The sequence below is a fragment of the Sinohyriopsis cumingii genome, chromosome 17 (assembly GCF_028554795.1).
Source record: "Sinohyriopsis cumingii isolate HCF-2022 chromosome 17, ASM2855479v2, whole genome shotgun sequence".
NCBI classification, from domain to species: Eukaryota; Metazoa; Mollusca; class Bivalvia; order Unionida; family Unionidae; genus Sinohyriopsis; species Sinohyriopsis cumingii.
In genome coordinates, this window is record NC_142977.1 from 70,819,456 (window position 1) to 70,838,007 (window position 18,552).

General features: G+C 36.3%; 1 protein-coding gene across 1 annotated transcript in view; it reads left to right on the forward strand.

Annotated features, from left to right (window-relative positions):
* Positions 1 to 12,046, forward strand: part of LOC149779204 (uncharacterized) — a 99,960-nt gene extending 87,914 nt beyond the window's left edge. Inside the window, exon 17 of the mRNA XM_089939778.1 lies at positions 1,071 to 12,046. Coding sequence (XP_089795904.1) covers positions 1,071 to 1,307 — 237 coding nt within the window. The 3' untranslated portion in view covers positions 1,308 to 12,046. The remainder of the gene's footprint in view (positions 1 to 1,070) is intronic.
* Positions 12,047 to 18,552: the final 6,506 nt, after the last annotated feature.

Sequence of the window (18,552 nt, forward strand, 5' to 3'; positions counted from 1 at the left end):
TTGTATCTATAGACCTCATCGAGGCATTTCCCACAGTATCTACAAATGACATGCAGTCATGATGTCTACAGATCACATGCAGTCATATCCCATAATGTCTACAGATCACATGCAGTCCTATTCCCAGTCTCTACAGACCACATCCAGTCATATCCCAGTTTCCACAGACCACATCCAGTCATACCCCACAATATATACAGGCCACATCCAGCCATATCCCACAGTATCTACATTCCACATCCAGTCATATTCCACAATATCTGCAGACCACATTTGGACATATCCCACAATATCTACAAAACATATTTAATCATATTTCCAATATCTACAGATCATATTCATCCGTGTCCAAGAATATCTACTGAACACATCCAAGCATATCCCACAATATCTACAGACCACATCCAAGCATATCCCACAATATCTACAGACCACATCCAGGCATATCCCACAATATATACTGACCACATACAAACATATCCCACAATATCTACAGACCACATCCAAGCATATCCCACAATATCTACTGACCTTAGCCAAGCATATCCCACAATATCTACTGACCATAGCCAAGCATATCCCACAATATATACTGACCAAATCCAAGCATATCCCAAAATATCTACTGACCACATCCAAGCATATCCCACAATATCTACTGACCACATTCAAGCATATCCCACAATATCTACTGACCACATCCAAGCATATCCCACAATATATACTGACCAAATCGGCAAACATAATCTCAGGCACCTTTGTTAAGTTACCTTGAAATTATGTTTCAGTAGTCCCTTACATTTTTTAGAAAACAAGAAAGGTTGAATTTTGGGGCAGAGAGACTGAAATTAACCTTTTTCATGGTCAACCACTACGATAGGATGCATGTTTGGTGATAATGTGCAGACAAGGCAGTCAAGACAAGTGCTCCAAAGAACACCAAAGTCCTATACACCATATTTCATACTGTATGACTCTGACATCAGTGTTCTTAAAGGATATGAGATATCTTCAAAAAAAAAATTATAATGTTAAAAAGAATAAAAAGACTTGTTTTATTTCCTTTTCAGAGATACATTCAGGTAGCCATTAAATCTATCAGGGATGCTGAAAATGACATGAAGGAAATGAAAAAATTATCACCACCATACCACAAGGACTTAAAGACTCTCGTCCAGGAAGTCTTATTAATACTACGAAGCATACGTACCTGTGATGGTGGATCACTTCTTGAAAAGGAAAAGGAAAATGTGCTCAAGTTCTATGTATATAAAGAATTCTCGGTTCTGGCAATTGAAGCCATGTGAAATTTGGCAACAGAGAAAGAAAGAAGGTTTCAGGAAATTACTTGAATTTCATTAAAATATTGTCATTACCATTTTAAATATATATTCCAGTGATTCTTGTTTTTCTTCTCAGAAGGAGTGCATATAATATTGTGTTCGAACTGAATGTATAATTACAAGAGAAAGTCAGTTCTTCAGACACTAAATATGTATTGTATGTCTGAATTATGGGAATATTAGCTAGATTCACCTTTTATAAATACTGCATATATGCTTATAAATTAATTGCTCCTGCATGAGTGAAACGGTTGTCTACTATCCATGACCATACTGGTCTTATAAAAGGACTTATAAAAGGACTTGCATTGTATTGTATTATATTAATGTAATGGAATCCATTACCGTACTGACCTTATAAAGGGACTTGCATTGTATTGTATTATATTAATGTAATGGGATCCATTACCGTACTGGCCTTAGAAAAGGACATGCATTGTATTGTATTATATTAATGTAATGGGATCCATTACCATACTGGCCTTATAAAAGGACTTGCAATGTATTGTATTATATTAATGTAATGGAATCCATTACCATACTGGCCTTATAAAAGGACTTGTATTGTGTTGTATTATATTAATGTAATGGAATCCATTACCATAATGGCCTTATAAAAGGACTTGCATTGTATTGTATTCTATTAATGTAATGGGATCCATTACCATACTGGCCTTATAAAAGGACTTGCATTGTATTGTATTCTATTAATGTAATGGGATCCATTACCATACTGGCCTTATAAAAGGACTTGCATTGTATTGTATTCTATTAATGTCATGGAATCCATTACCATACTGGCCTTATAAAAGGGATTGTTGTACTGGACACTTCATACTAAGGTATATTTTATACAGTATTAAAATTACATATTGTAATATCACTGTTAGTAAAATGAGGGACAACTGCTGTAAAATATAAGCGTGTTTACCAGAACTTTTTTCAGCCTAGTTATGGGTACCATGGTCTCTCATTGGGCAAGGCATTGGACTCACATCCACAAGGATACAGGTTTGATTCCCATGATTAAATCAGCACAAATTAGTTACCATTATGTGCCCTTGTGCGAGGCATTTTACTCCACTTGCTTTGGAAGATTACCTGCCAGTGTTCATGTGCCAGTTATGAAATGATCAGAACCTCTTTCATGAATTATGAACAAGCAGGTTTGGTACATTATTACTTAGGTTTATCATCCTTGTAGTTATACATTTTAACACCATCTTCACATTATCTTTTGAATTTGGTGGCTCACATTCAACACTGTGATGTTCAGTTAATGCAGTAGTGTGACAAAAATGTGTTACAGTATTGTAAAAGTAGATAGTTACAGCTTTTCAACTTATACAAGTTGAACGTTTTTATGCAAGCTTCTAAAACAGTGTGAACATTGTTCAAATTAAAAAACATTAAGTTTTGTTCCACTGAATTTTGTCATATTTACATGACTCTGTATACACTGACTTTGACAATGGTACAAATACTGCAGAGTTCATAATTGGTGGTTGTCTAACTTCTGTACCATGTTCCCTTGCTTCTGATGTGGGTAGCCATGGTTGATGTGAGAAGCCATGGTTGATGTGGGTAACTGTGGTTGATGTGGGAAGCCCTGGTTGATGTGCGAAGCCATGGTTGATGTGGGCAGCCATGGTTGATGTGGGAAGCCATGGTTGATGTGCAAAGATGTGCGAAGTCATGGTTGATGTGGGCAGCCATGGTTGATGTGGGAAGCCATTGTTGATGTGGGAAGCCATGGTTGATGTGGGCAGCCATGGTTAATGTGCAAAGCCATTGTTGATGTGCAAAGCCATGGTTGATGTGGGAAGCCATGATTGCTCAGTTGGTTGAGGATCTGACTCGTAACAAAGGGTCATGAGTTCATTACCCATCCAGGCCAGCCCAGTATGTTTGCCTCAGTGTTTTCTTAGGAAAGGCAATTATTTCCCATTTCCTCTGCATGATATAGCCAACAATGTGTTAAAAGTACAGTTGAAGCCCCACCCCCACCAAAACAATAAAAAGGTGTTTTTCAAAAGTGACCATCCCTGATACAAAGACAGTGTGGGAGGACTCCCATTCTGTAAAGAACTTGTATGGAGCATGTAGGACAGTAAGCAGCAGAAAATAACAAAATTTCTAATTGTATAATTTGTTAAATGATTATTTACTTGAAACCTGCATTAACAGAAACCTTCCTATGGATGGGGCCTTATTAAAATTTTAAACATCTGTATTAAACAAATGTTCATAAAGGAAAATTCTGTTTGGTATCTAGAATAGCATTCTTTGCTTTGCATTCTTTGGAATAAAATATCTCTGTGGATAAAAAAAATGTAGAAATACAATTTGCTATGACAAAATAGGATCAGCAGATTTTTCTGCCAATTTACAAACTGTCCAATGCTAATGATGCTGCAAAGTTGGCAGTTGTACAGCATGATTATTGTAGAATAAATAAAAGTAAGACATGATTATTGCAGCATAGCAAGTATATGTTTAGTGTTATTGATGTTGCTTAGCAAGGATATGTTTAGTGTGATTGATGTTGCCTAGCAAGGAAATGTTTAGTGTAATTGATGCTGCATAGCAAGGAAATGTTTAGTGTGATTGATATTGCATAGCAAGGATATATTTAGTGTGATTGATGTTGCTTAGCAAGAATATGTTGTAGTGTGATTGATATTGCATAGCAAGGATATGTTTACTGTAATTGATCTTGCTTAGCAAGGATATGTTGTAGTGTGATTGATGTTGCTTAGCAAGGATATGTTGTAGTGTGATACTGCATAGCAAGGATATGTTTAGTGTAATTGATGCTGCATAGCAAGGATATGTTTAGTGTGAGTGATGCTGCATAGTAAGGAAATCTTTAGTGTGATTGATGCTGTGTAGCAAGGAACTCTTTAGTGTGATTGATGCTGTGTAGCAAGGAAATCTTTAGTGTGATCGATGCTGTGTAGCAAGGAAATCTTTAGTGTGATTGATGCTGCATAGCAAGGATATGTTTAGTGTGATTGATGCTGCATAGTAAGGATATGTTTAGTGTGATTGATGTTGCATAGCAAGGAAATGTTTAGTGAGTGATGCTGCATAGCAAGGAAATGTCTAGTGTGATTGATGCTGCAGAGCAAGGAAATGTTTAGTGTGATTGATGCTGTATAGCAAGGATATGTTTAGTGTGATTGATGTTGCATAGCAAGGAAATGTTTAGTGTGATTGATGCTGCATAGCAAGGAAATGTTTAGTGTGATTGATGCTGCATAGCAAGGAAATGTTTAGTGTGATTGATGCTGCATAGCAAGGAAATGTTTAGTGTGATTGATGCTGTATAGCAAGGATATGTTTAGTGTGATTGATGTTGCATAGCAAGGATATGTTTAGTGTGATTGATACTGCATAGAAAGGAAATGTTTATTGTGATTGATGCTATTTAGTAAGGATATGTTTAGTGTGATTGATGCTGCAAAGGTATTGAATGTACAATGTTATTTTTGCTGCAGTGGGATGAAATCTACACTCTAATTGATGCTGTAAAAGTGGAACAGTGTACACTTTGATAAAATAAATTGATGAAATGATTTTGTTAATGATCCAATAACAAACTATAATAGTAATAGATTATAAAATATGAGAAACACACTACTAAATGTATGTTCCCATAAAAGTTGTTGTTTTTGTTTCATTGTATGAAAATTGTTCTTGTTCAGTTCCTCTCAGAGAAACAGTTTCAAAAAGGATGGATTCTTCAGTTGATTCCAGATGTTTTGCTCATTTTGTTGTTTAAATATAAGTATCAGTTTATATTGTAGTGCAGAGTGTATATATATTAACATGTTTGCAATAATTATTTTTGTAAAATATGTGTGCAAATATATGACACTTTTATACAAGAGTTTATTTGTTGAACTTTTTAAAAAGACTTCCATTTTCCATGATGTCCAGAACATGTTATGGATAACTTCACTGAGATGCTCAGATCCAGTAGTGAAAACTTTTGAAGTTTAATGATCTCTGACTTTGTTATTTTTCTCAGTTCAGTTCATTGCTATTTTTGGTTTGCTGAAAGCATATTGGTATAATTGTGTGTGTGTCATGTTATATTAGAATCATGTGAAACTTTACATATGTGTACTTATGCTGTATTACATGCAGTAAGGCCAGTTTCAGTTTTTAAAAAACACTCAGCATAATTTCACCAAATTTTACAGAAATCTTTTTGCCATTAAGTTCTAATAAGTTTTGTCCAAATGATGCCAGTATGCCATCAGATATGATTGCTGTTACTAAACAAAAAGAAAAACTTTTATGACCCCTTAGATAGCTGCTTAACAGCATTTTGACTAAATTTGACATAAAGTGTTCTAGCATATACAAATGATGCCATGCTCCCATCAGATATCTTTGTCCTTACTAAATTATACAAAATATTTGTCTTACTACAATAAACAATGAACAGATTTTGACCATCTTTGTCATAAAGTGTCCCAGCTTGGTGGTCCGTTATTACTGGGCACATGATGCTGATGTGCAGTCAGTATAGTTAATGATTGAGAAACAAAGAAACCTTGAAACAGTTGTTTTCATACTGTATGCAGTAAACAGTATAACAGAAATGGCAACAGAAATCATCTTAGGAATCCGGATGTTTTTTGCTAATTACTCTTGCATCTGGGTATAAGTAGATCTCAGCCAGGTGGCTATAAGCAGATCTCAGCCAGGTGGCTATAAGTAGATCTCAGCCAGGTGGCTATAAGCAGATCATAGCCAGGTGGCTATAATCAGGTCTCAGCCAGGTGGCTATAATCAGGTCTCAGCCAGGTGGCTATAATCAGGTCTCATCCACGTGAGAGATTACAGGCCTTCATAGGCCTCTTGTTTAAATATGCTAATGCTGAATTTGATTGTACATTTTTTGGTATTTGTTTTACAAGTATTTGGCTTGAAGACATCTATCAAGCTTATGGCTTGCTGTCAGCTCTTCTCACTTAAGAGTAAGTCTTATTTCTAATAAATGATTTTTCTGTATTTATCTGGTTGGCCATGTAAAGGGAAAAAACTCAAGTTCTAATTCTTGGAGGAAATTATTGTATTCCAAGTGGTTACCTTCCTTGATATAGTTTGACTGCCCTTCAGAAGTAATTACTGTAATGTTTCTTTTTAAATAATTTATGGATTTTTAATTTATTTTTAGTCAAGAGATGAACAAAAATAAACCTTACACCATGTATTTCAGATTACCCGTATTTATGGGAATATGCATTTGCTTATGACTATTGATAGGGACATGATTAAAATCACTCACAATTTATGTTATTTATCCCTTTTGACATTATTTAAGGTGCAGATACCCTCCAAGCCAACTGTATTCTTTAAACTTTGATTCTTGCACAATATGTGATGGTTTTAATTACATGACTGGAAATAGGTATCTTTTGGCAGTAATAGGTATCTTTTGGCAGTAATAGGTATCTTTTGGCAGTAACAGGTATCTTTTGACAAAATGCAGAGAAAAGTTTTACAGTTTTGTTCCTATGATGACCCATCTACCAAAAAAGACTTTTATGCATTAAATGTTTTAATTTTTTTCAAACCATTTAGCCTTTTCAGGATAGTTTCTGTAAAACTCTTTAAGTGAAATCATGATACAAAAATAAAACATTTTGGGGGTTTTTTTTGTTTCTTTTTAAAATATGTTTTAGTTACGATCAGCTCAACAGTTTGTGTGCATAATTGTATAAACCTATAAAAATCTACATGATATGAATCAGTTATCTGTTGAACATTTTACTGCAGATATTGACTTGAGACATACATTGTTTGGAAATTTCATATACATCAATACCAAGAAATATGATAGTTCATTGTGTTCCTGTTTCTGGTTGAAGAATTTGTTTTATCTAACATTGTAAGTCCTAATACTATATTACAGCTGTTTAGGTTTAATGACATTTGTAACTGAACAATAATTCTGTCAAAAAGAAAACCATTATTTATTCTGTGATACAGAAAAAATATTTGAGATATAAAGTCAAACCTGTCCAAACAGTCACCTTTGCATAACATTCACCTGCTTTCAGTGTTCATTGTGAGGGTGTTTCCTAACTAAACAGTCACCTTTGTATATCATTCACCTGCTTTCTGTGTTCATTGTTGGGGTGTTTCCTAACTAAACAGTCACCTTTACATAGCAGTGTTTCGGGACCAAATAGTGGTTTCTCCCAGTCTTAACTGGTCACTGAAGCATATATGCAGTGACTGCTTAGTCTGTACAGACTAATTATTTTACTTTGTGAGGAAGGCATTGTCTAACTAAAGAAATATGTGAGTTGATGTGTAAATAGTTTTTATCTTGCTTGTACTTACAGTAGTCCCGTCACTTTGACAATGTAAATCAAATTGTCAATCAATGTAACTCAGAGTGTCAATCAGTGTAACTCAAAGTGTCAGTGTAACTCAGGAGTGTCAATCAGTGTATCTCAAAGTGTCAATCAATATAACAGAGTGTCAGTATGTTAGGCTTGAATGCCGGTCACTTTTGATCAGTAGGGTAGATGGTCAAAGAAATTCATTTGCTGTCTGATCAGAAAAGTAGTTGTGTTAAAATGGGAAGTTACTTTCTGTGCTACAGTGGCAGGAAAAGTTTGATATCTTCATCTGTTTGCTTGAAACTTAAAACTATGTTTGATAAAAACAGTTAATTTTTGAGAAGAAATATGAATTACAACCATTTTCATTAAGTCATGGGTCATTCAGTATTTAAAACTTGTCTGTAAAGGCAGACAAAGTGTTTGTTTCATGGGTTACAAAAATAGCCATATACAGCCTATTTTGAGTCCTTATTTATCACAGGCCTCACATAAGCTGAGTATCTTTTGATCTCACTGAGCTGACCAAATAGCTATATAGTTTTGAAATGTGAAGAACTGTTTCCAAGCCTAATTTATTCAAGTTGGCCAACCAGAGTCAGTTCTCTGTTTTACAGTTATATATAGGCTGTCAATCATCAGTAAAATTGAAGATTATTTTAAATCAGTGATGCTTTGATTTATAGGATGGATTAATTTGAGTAGGATACTGTAATCGTGTGTGGAACCTAAATTTGGAAGAGAACAACATATGCATGTTTAATGATTTTGTCGAATAGCGCACAAAAATCCATCTTGATAATGTAATAATAATACAGATACTAATAATAATAGCAATAACAATAATAATACAAATACTACTACTACTAATAATAATAATACAAATACTAATAATAATAGCAATAATAATAATACAGATACTAATAATAATAGCAATAATAATAATAATACAAATACTAATAATAATAGCAATAATAATATTCAGTGCATGGTATTTGTTCAAAACATTTTTTTAAAAGTGAACATGTATACTGGGGTCACTTGTGTACAATGGCCAGTTTTGTCTTTTACTATGGGTGGCTGCAATTGGCAGGTTTGACTGTACACACCTACGTAAATGCAATGAACAAAACCCTTGATGCAATAAATCACAAAATTTGAGTTATGTTACTTCAGTATGCTAGTGCGTCATAAAGTCCTTGGGATCCAAGAAATTTGTTTATTAAATCATAATTTTCATTTTATAATAAAGAGTAGGGACCATCCTGTAAAATCATATGGGCTTGTCTTTAATACGGTATTTATTTTGGTACATCAAGAATCATTCATTTTTATTTACCCAAGTTACATTGTACAAGTAGTTTTTAAGACATGAAAACATAAGACAAGCCTTGTTAAATAATAAAGTATGCATTTATTCTATGATAAAATTGCAGTAGAAATTATGAAAAAAATCAAGTACTGCAGAAATGCTATATATATGAATCTATTAAGATCATTATGTGTTTACAAATGTTTTGTTTGTATTTACCCATAGGTACACGCATTTTGTTCTTGTATCCATCTGTCCATCCATCTCTCTAGTACAATCTCATTAGCGGACTGCGCCGTGGCCTAGTGGTTAGAGATTCCATTTTGGATGCAGGAGGTTGCAAGTTTGAACCCTTGCCAAGTCATACCAAAGACTTATAAAAACAGCTAACAGCTGCCATGCTGGGCACTCAGCATTAAGAGGCTAGTGTTATGACTGGTCAGCCTGGTGTTATGATAATGTGACTGGGTGGGACATCATGCTACATGTCTGTGGCATGATGCCCAAGTGCTAAACATCACTATAAATTGCCACACTGCAGACATTGTAACAATATGTCTGAAAAATTGTTAAAGCTACATTAAAAATCTATATCACATATGCACACTCTCATTAGCATAGCTAGTCCTGCAGTTTATAATCAATTGCCATAAAACTTGGTAAATATTACTGTCTTCACCTGAAGATGTGCATATTGACAAATCATTTTGCTTCCACAATTTTTGTTGGATTTACACAGTATTACCCTGTTTGCACTGTATCTTAATGGAGTGTATGGCACAATCTCATTAGTGTAGTTAATCCCACAACTTTTGATCCATTGGAATGAAAGCTTGCAAATATTATGGTTATCACCTGAAGATGTGTGTATAGGAAGGACAAATCATTTTGCTCCAATGATTTTTGATGGATTTATTGCCCTGTTAGCCTTATATGTTAATGTAGTGTATGACACAGTCATGTTAATGCAACTAATCCCCCAATTTGTTATGGGTTTCTTTGAAAGTTTATAAGCATTACGGTCATCACCTGAAGATGCAGGCATCACAATACCTTGCTCTCACAATTGATGTTAGAGTAATAACTTGGTCTTATAGCTTTAATGCAGTGTATGACAGTCTAATTAGAGTAATGACTTTTTGGTCTTATAGCTTTAATGCAGTGTATGATAGCTTAATTAGTGTAATGACTTGTTGATCTTATGGCTATAATGCAGTGTATGACAGCCTAATTAGTGTGGCTAGTCTTCCAGCATATGACACTATCTGATTAACACAGCTAGTCTTTTAGTGTATGACAGTCTGATTAGTGCAACTGGCATTGCAGTGTATGACAGTCTGAATTGTACAACTAGTCTTGCAGTGTATGACACAGCCTGATTAGTGCAACTAGTCTTGCAGTGTAAATCTCATTAGTACAACTAGTCCTTCAGTTTACGACACAATCTGCATAGTATAACTAGTCCTTCAGTGTATGACACAGTCTGCATAGTACAACTAGTCCTTCAGTGTATGACACAATCTGCATAGTGCAGCTAGACCTTCACTGTATGACACAGTCTGATTGGTACAGCTAGTCCTGCAGTGTATGACACAGTCTGATTGGTACAGCTAGTCCTGCAGTGTACGATACAGTCTGATTGGTAAAGAGAAAAAATGACAACATTCTGATAAGGGCAGTTAGCATTGCAGTGTTGGATGGATCATAGTAATTGTTATCTAAAGATGCACCTATTGACAAATCACTTTGTCCTTGCTTTTTTTTCTGTAGTTATTGCCATTTTATATCAGCATCTGAAATCATTGTAAAACAGTATCTTCAGAATGCAACTTGTCTTGCAGCCACGAGAATTGCTGATCATAGACCAGAAGAGCTGATGGGATGGCATTTGTTGTCCATCACCCATTTACTAGCTTTAGTTTGTTCCCATTACTCCTAACTGGAACTGTACACAAAAAAAAAACGAAGGTCTCATTGATCCTAAATGGTTCCATCAATATGGGTCTTCCGTAAAAGACTTAACAGATGTCTGGTTAGCCCCAAATAAAAACAAAAATGGTGCTGGTCTGGCATTCAGTATGGCCACCATCTTAAAAGCTTGTGTTATTACTTCTCCTTCTAAATTGGTGCACATCATTTCAATGGGGTTTTCACAAAAATACTTCTTATGATGACTAGTTAGCTGTTGATGTTTTGACCATTTAGGTGTCCATCGACAAAATCGTTTCATTACTCAAGAATATCAGAGATTTTTTCAACACTCATCAGTTAAAAAGAAGCAGCAGTCATATACTTGAGTCCTGAAAATTGTTGTTGGCCAGTACAGCATCAGTCCCTTTGTTATGAATTATTGTTGTTGGCCAGTACAGATCAGTCCCTTTGTTATGAATTATTGTTGTTGGCCAGTACAGTGTCAGTCCATTTGTTATGAATTATTGTTTTTGGCCAGTACAGCATCAGTCCCTTTATTATGAATTATTGTTGTTAAACTTGCTACATGTTATGGTCAACATCTAAAGATGCACATATTGGCAAATCCATGTGCTTCCTTGATTTTTATAAACTTACTGCCTTTTTTGAATACTGCTTGAGACAATGTATGACAAGTTTGAAAACGCAGCTACTTTTGCAGTTCATCATCATCAAATATGCATGTTGAGCAAACATTGAATCAGCCTTAATTTCACAATAAGTTTGCCCTTTGTTTACTTTTCATATTTACACAGAATGTGTGTACTTTTTGTTCTATACGCTCATCTCTATAAATGGCAAGATATGGGAAAAGCAGAGATCTGTTTATGTGAAGAAATTGCTCACCACTTCTCAAGTTCAAAATGGACATTGTTTATAAGATTATGACAAAAGCATGAGATATGCAAATGGTTTATCATGTATGGTGTATTTTATAATGATTTAATTCATTGATTCATTTACTGTATCTTTCCAGTCTTTTACAGTCAAACATGAAAAATAATGCAGTTGTAAAACGAATTGTTATAATCTTGAATAAATATATTTTTAAATGATTATGTTTTGCTTGTAATATCAGAATCAGTAACAGTATATTGTTACATTGTGAACTTATACAAAGTGGATAATATATATATATATATATATATATATATATATATATATATATATATATATATATATATATATAAAGAGAGAGAAACATTTATAGACACACACACACACACAGACATACATGAATATGTGATACTGTCAAGAAATGGAGAGAGAGAGAGAGCTGGCTATAAAGCTAAATTTTACAACTCTGATGATATCATCTATACAATGATACACCTTTCCCAGATAAGTTTAGTTTGTTATTCATCATTACTGAGAATAGTTGGGTTTTAGCCAAATGTAGCTTTGCTGATATATTGATACATTGAACAAGTTAGATTTCCAGAAATCCTCAGTATCATGTTGTAGAGGTCCAGAATTCCTCAGTATCATTTTGGAGAGTTCTGACCCCTGATTGACCATCCTCGTAACTATGGTTTGTTCAGTCAAGTCTAGAATATACTTTTATATTGATAAGACTTTACATGTTTAAATCACTTTGATTTCTAGCATACCGCAACATCAATTACAGGAATTATGTCCTTTGATCCTCTAGACAATGGATTCTGTGTCTGTATTTTAACAAGGATTGTTGGATGTACCTCACATTTGGCATATAGCTGAATAATAATGAGACATTGATTAATATTTTTAGAACATAGAAGAAAATCAACTTGAACTTAAAACTGCTGGATTAAGTGAAATATTGATTAATGTAAAATTAATTTGGGATAACATTTTCAAATCAATTATGTATGACAAAGCAGATTTGCAGGCTAATATATACTGTTTTTGGAAATGTTATGTATATCTGTATTGTCTGTTGCACTTTTGGTCCTTGACTGTAGATTCTGTAGTTAGAACGAGCTATAAATAGGTGTTTTAAACTCTGCCTTGATAATGAAACTTCTTAAAAGTTTAGGGTAATTTTCTGATCGGACAGTTGAGTATTGTGACATAGATCAGGTAGTTGTATTAGTAGTGAAGGGGGGCACTTTACCGTCAATGGGAATTAGCATTACAAGACCCCTTGGGCAAGATTACCGTCAAGGGAAATTTAACATGGAGAAAAATCGTGGGTTAGGTTACCGTCAAGGGAAATTAACATGGAGAAAGAAAAAATCGTGGGGCACTTTAGCGTCAAAGGAAATTAAACAGGGTGGGTCTTTATAGCGTCAAGGGCTTTTACTAAAGTGGGCCTTTATAGCGTCAAGGGAAATTGAACATGGGATTTTTTAAAAATTTTTGAAAAAAAGGGGTAGGCAATTCAAAGACTATCTCTTTTCGAGAAATATGGCTGGCCCTGAAAAGGGCCTTTGGGTTTTCTTCTTCTAATTTCTTCTTTTCCTCCACCAACTTCTTATTTTCTCACCTACACTCTTCTTCTCTTTCTTCTTTTTTTTCTCCTCCTCTTCTTTCTTCTCTTCCTCCTCTTCTTCTTTCTTCCTCTTCTCATTTTCTTCTTCTTTTTCAATTTTTTCATTCCATGCTCTCATCCTTTTCCTTTCCTCTTCATCCTCCTTCTCCTCCTTTATTTCCTTCATCACACCACTTATCATATCCTTTGCTTTTCTTAAATTATTAATTTCCATTTTTACTCTATGCGGACTATAAGAATAGTGATCTTCAACTAGTCGTACGAGCATTTGTTCTATCATTCCCAAATTGTCAAGGACGTCTTGCAATGACTGAAATTTATCCAAGTGGTTTGAAGCCATCTTCTATGAAGAATGGTTTGAACGACGAATACTGTGGGTTATTATAGTGAAAGCGCGGACGTGATGGAAAACATCCCCTAAAAACATAAAATTAATCTTACCTAGATCATGACCCATCAACGCGCGTACGTGAAGGAAAACATCCCCCTACTTTTTCATTTCATATAATATAACCCCAACTATACTCTCCACATGCGCTAAGAAACATTAAAAAAACCTATAATCTACTATTCACACAAACATACCTGAGCTCTTACAAACACAAACACACAATCACACAAACACATACCCTCAAAAATTTTTTAAAAAAAAGAATTAGTGTTTATATACACACTACTCTACCTACACACATTGGCAAATTGATCGTTATTTCTTTTCTAGAGTATTGGGTAGCCCTGAAAAGGGCTGTTTTGTTTGGAACTTCATGGGCACCTGGTTAATGGTGGCACCTTCCAGGCCTGGCGCCACATACGCATCTTATCCCCCAGTTACTTTTTACCTTTTGGGGGGAGAGAGCAGAGGCAGGATATGTCGCTTCAGAATCCCAATTTTCGCTCTCTGGGATTCTGAAATTTTTTCTTCTCTCCTTTTCCTCCTCCTCTTCTTTGTATCTTCTCTCCTCCTCTTTATATCTTCTTTCCTCTTCTTCTTCTTTATATCTTCTCTCCTCCTCTTCTTTGTTTCTTCTTTCCTCCTCTCTTATCCTTCCCTCCTCGACAATGGCTTCCGCGGCCAGTTCATTTAATATGCGCCTGGCATATTCCAGATGCACATGAAGCTCCAACAGTTTCTCAAGTCTCGTGTTCATTTTTTGGTGTTGATCAATCAACAAGGGTAGCTGGACTGCCGAACGACTTTCAATTTATACTGAAAGCGCGAACGTGAAGGAAAACATCCCCTAATAACATAAAATTCATCTTACCTAGATCATGAACCAAAAAAAACAACAACGCGCGGACCTAAAAGAAACACTCACTCACTTTTTATGCTACCCATCACTATTGTAAAAATTTTTTATAAATCACTTCAATAGACTATCCACATACTCAAAGCAATCCAATCTAATCCCAAATATACACCTCAAACACTAAGATAAGATATCATTTTAATCTACTATCCTCACCAACTTACTTTAGCTCTTACAAACACAAACACACCAACACATACCCTCACATTTTTTATAAAAGAGTTAGTGTTTATTTTCACACTACTCTACCTACTCACATTGGCAAATTAATAGTTATTTCTTTTCTAGAGTATTGGTTAGCCCTGAAAAGGGCTGTTTTTTTGTTTTGCTATGGCATTCTTTTTTTAGTTTCTAACAATGCGATGTCCTCTGAGGATAGACTTTCTGGTAATAGGTCTGCTTCTTCGGAAAGAGAAGAAGAATTCTTTGGTGTCGATACGGCAATCTACAAAGCCTCTGTCAGGTTCAGGTTGCTGCTGCTGTTCTTGTTGTTGCTGTTGCTGCTGTTTTTGAAGTCTGTACTTCTCTGTCCATTCTTCTTTTTCCCTGTTCACTTCTTCTCTGAAGAGCTCTTCTATTAGGTCTTCAGTGATTTTTAACATTCTCACATTCTCTATTTCTTCTGGCTTCGGTATCAGACTGTGTCTGACCCTATGCAAATTCACGTAGGCTTCGTTGAGCTTAGCTAGTTTGGAGCACATCTTCTTAGGAGGATGAGTCGACAATGGATGGTTAGACTGGGAACAAACCGGTTCTTAAAGTTAAAGCGCGGACGTGAAGGAAAACATCCCCCACACGGTTTTTCGAGCCGCAACGTTCATGAGAGAGATAGTAAGAAATGAAAGAGCATCAATCCAACAGTCTTATAGCTGAACAAACCACAAAAGCATTTTTTTCAAAACACAACATTTTTTATTCAAAAATCACTTAACACTTAACAACAACATTTCTAACATTTTTAACAATAATCCATCACTATAACATCAAACAATTTTTTCAAATCACAAACATTTTTTTCTCAATCTACAATCTACTTTAAACAGGGCTGACAACGTTGTGAATGAAATTGTGATTTCCACTGTTGGAAATCATTAGGCCATTGATGGACACTACGTTTCCTAGCTTGAGACAAAAGATAAGCATAATGGTCACAAAACCATCGATCTACTTTCACATCGTTTCTAGCAGAAGAACGAGGATCGAAATGAGTCACTAAATGTTCTAAGGAATAGCCCAGGCTGCGATGATGCAGAAAATACACACAGTACTGTCCACACACCAAGGAATCTGTGCCTTGTAATTTCACATTATTGAATCGGGTGGTTTGAGCATTTCTTCTCATAAAGTCAATGATATCGTCTTCCAAAGGGGGCAATCCGTACGAATCGAAATATTCCACACATCCTTCTTGAGGAAAGTAGACGGCTACCCAGTGGGTTCCTGGGAGATGACTGTCGTCCGTGTTGATCACGTAAGCTTGATGGTCTTTAGGTTTGCGATGAGGGAGTTCATCTTTAGCACAGACGACAGGATTCCAAGAAGCCGTATACGAACTGTGGTTCAAAAGGTAATAAAGTTCCCAGGTATCCATTTGTGTTGTTTTCTTCTTCTTCACAGGTAATAATAAGTCGTCAATTCGATCCTGACTTTTTGCTTGAAAATGTCTGACGAATAAACGGTTATTCGTTCTGTTTCCTCACTCTGATTTAGGAGAGCTTCGATACGATGGATCTCTTGAGTGGTTAATGGTGGACAAGAATGTTCACGCAAGTCTTTATACCACTGGTGCAACACGTCTTTGTTTGAGATGAGACTCCAAGCTTCGTCCAGATACTCGTCCAATTTTTCTTCTTGACTTAACATCAGGCATTTATCGTGTTGAATTTGACTGGGATGATCGTTTTGACATCCATAACAATTTTTCTTGTTCAATTCCGTCATTTTGTCAACCAAGTGTTTGGCAAAACAGGAGACTAAATGGGCTTCTTGTTCTGGCCATCTCGATTTCATCATAATCACTTCTTCTTCCACAGTCTCCTCACATTCCATCTCCAAAGTTTCTCCACTAGGTAAAGAGGGATAACAGTCTTCCATGGCTTCTAATAATCTAGAATGACTTCTCTCAAACTGTTGATTTCTATGGTATTATCGAATTCTGCATACAGGATGACGTTCACTGTCTGTTTCAGTGTTTCTGCAAACTGAAGTTCCACACGAATCTGGCCAGATTTTATAGGGTGGAAATGTCCCTCGTCGCTGCCTTGGTCTGGAGTGAAATCGAAAGCCCACAAAGCATAGCCTCCTGCATAATCGTCGTACTCAATGCCGTGACTGGTGTTGGTTCCTAACTGGCCGGTGGCTTCGTACAGGGACAAGTACGATCTCAAGTAATTCTTCGCGTCACCAAAGTCAGGTTCGAAAGGTTGGGTACACAAGGTCTTGCCATCGCGACTGACTTCGATTTTCTTCACTAAAAAGTGTTGAAAGTTGAAAGGATTTTCTTTGAAGGCTCCGTTGAAGGCTGAATTCGAGACCATACCAAGGATTAAACGTTTGGGTAACTGTCCTTGGAACAGATGATCTTCGGTTATGGATTGCAGTCCAGCAGAAATGGTGAACGTTTTCACTTCCACACGTCGTATGGGATACTTGGCGGTCGTTCTGCTCAACGTCTGACTGATGTCGTTTCCCACTTTAGGTAACACTTCCACGCGTCGTACGTAGAGTTTGGCTTCTTGGATTATGCTTTTAGGAACCTTAGTAGCATCAGCAGCTATCAAATGGAAAGCGGCACTGCTGCGATTCAGTCTCAAGCGGACATTCACCCCGTTCAGCAAATATTTCTCTTGCAACCACATGTCCAAATGCAAACGATCCATCAGTTCTAAACTTTTCTTGTTTAAGATTTTGTCTTCTCTTGCCTCAAAGCCGGAATTGCTTCCATCTGTTTTGTCGAACTTGCCCGCTTCGTCAGCTACCCACAGCACGCAGGCATTGAGATGACTATCCTTGGCATCTATTCCGTACGTCAAGAGATTTTCCAAGTAGGCACGGTAAGGGTATGTATCCATGCTGCTGCTGACTAGTTTGTTATTCAAGTACAAATCCACTGAGCTGAACAAGGAATGCATGAAATTGTTGACGGGAGCTATTTCGTCAGCGTCATCTACTCCACCATTATCTTTTTCTAGAACTTGGACTTTCAAGTACAAGTAACTGCTATTCAGATCGATGTAATCTTCGGGCTGTCCCTTGATTTCAAACTCGATGGGAGCGGAATCGGTCAGTGAGGAGACGGGGTGAAATTCCACCCACTGGGATTCTTGCATCGTCATCATGGTGGGGGGCATGGCAAACAGATCCAGTTCCGTCTTGGAACAAGCGCAAGACTCTCGGTGCATCATTTTGTTCTGTGTTTCAATAATCGAAAACGTCTAAGTCTCGAACGGTTCTTCTTTTCTTGGCCTTTCTCGCTTGAAGTCTGGTGAAAGGGTGTTTTCTTCGTCGTCTCTTTCTTCCTTGTCCTTGCTGAATGCTTGACTCGGTAGCGTGCAGGGCATTTATAGGTGTCTCTCGTCGGCCCAAAATGTCTTTTCCCGTTTGCAGCAAGACATTTTTGCCTGCCCTCATGAAGGCTTCTTTAGGGTTTTGTTTGTCGATGATGACATTTTGGAGAAATTCTTTGCCTTGTGTCAGTGCCGCATCTTTCAAGGCGTGCAATCCTCGTGTCACCATCGGTTTCAACACCGGGGCCACCGAACGAAAGGCCGATTTTAACATG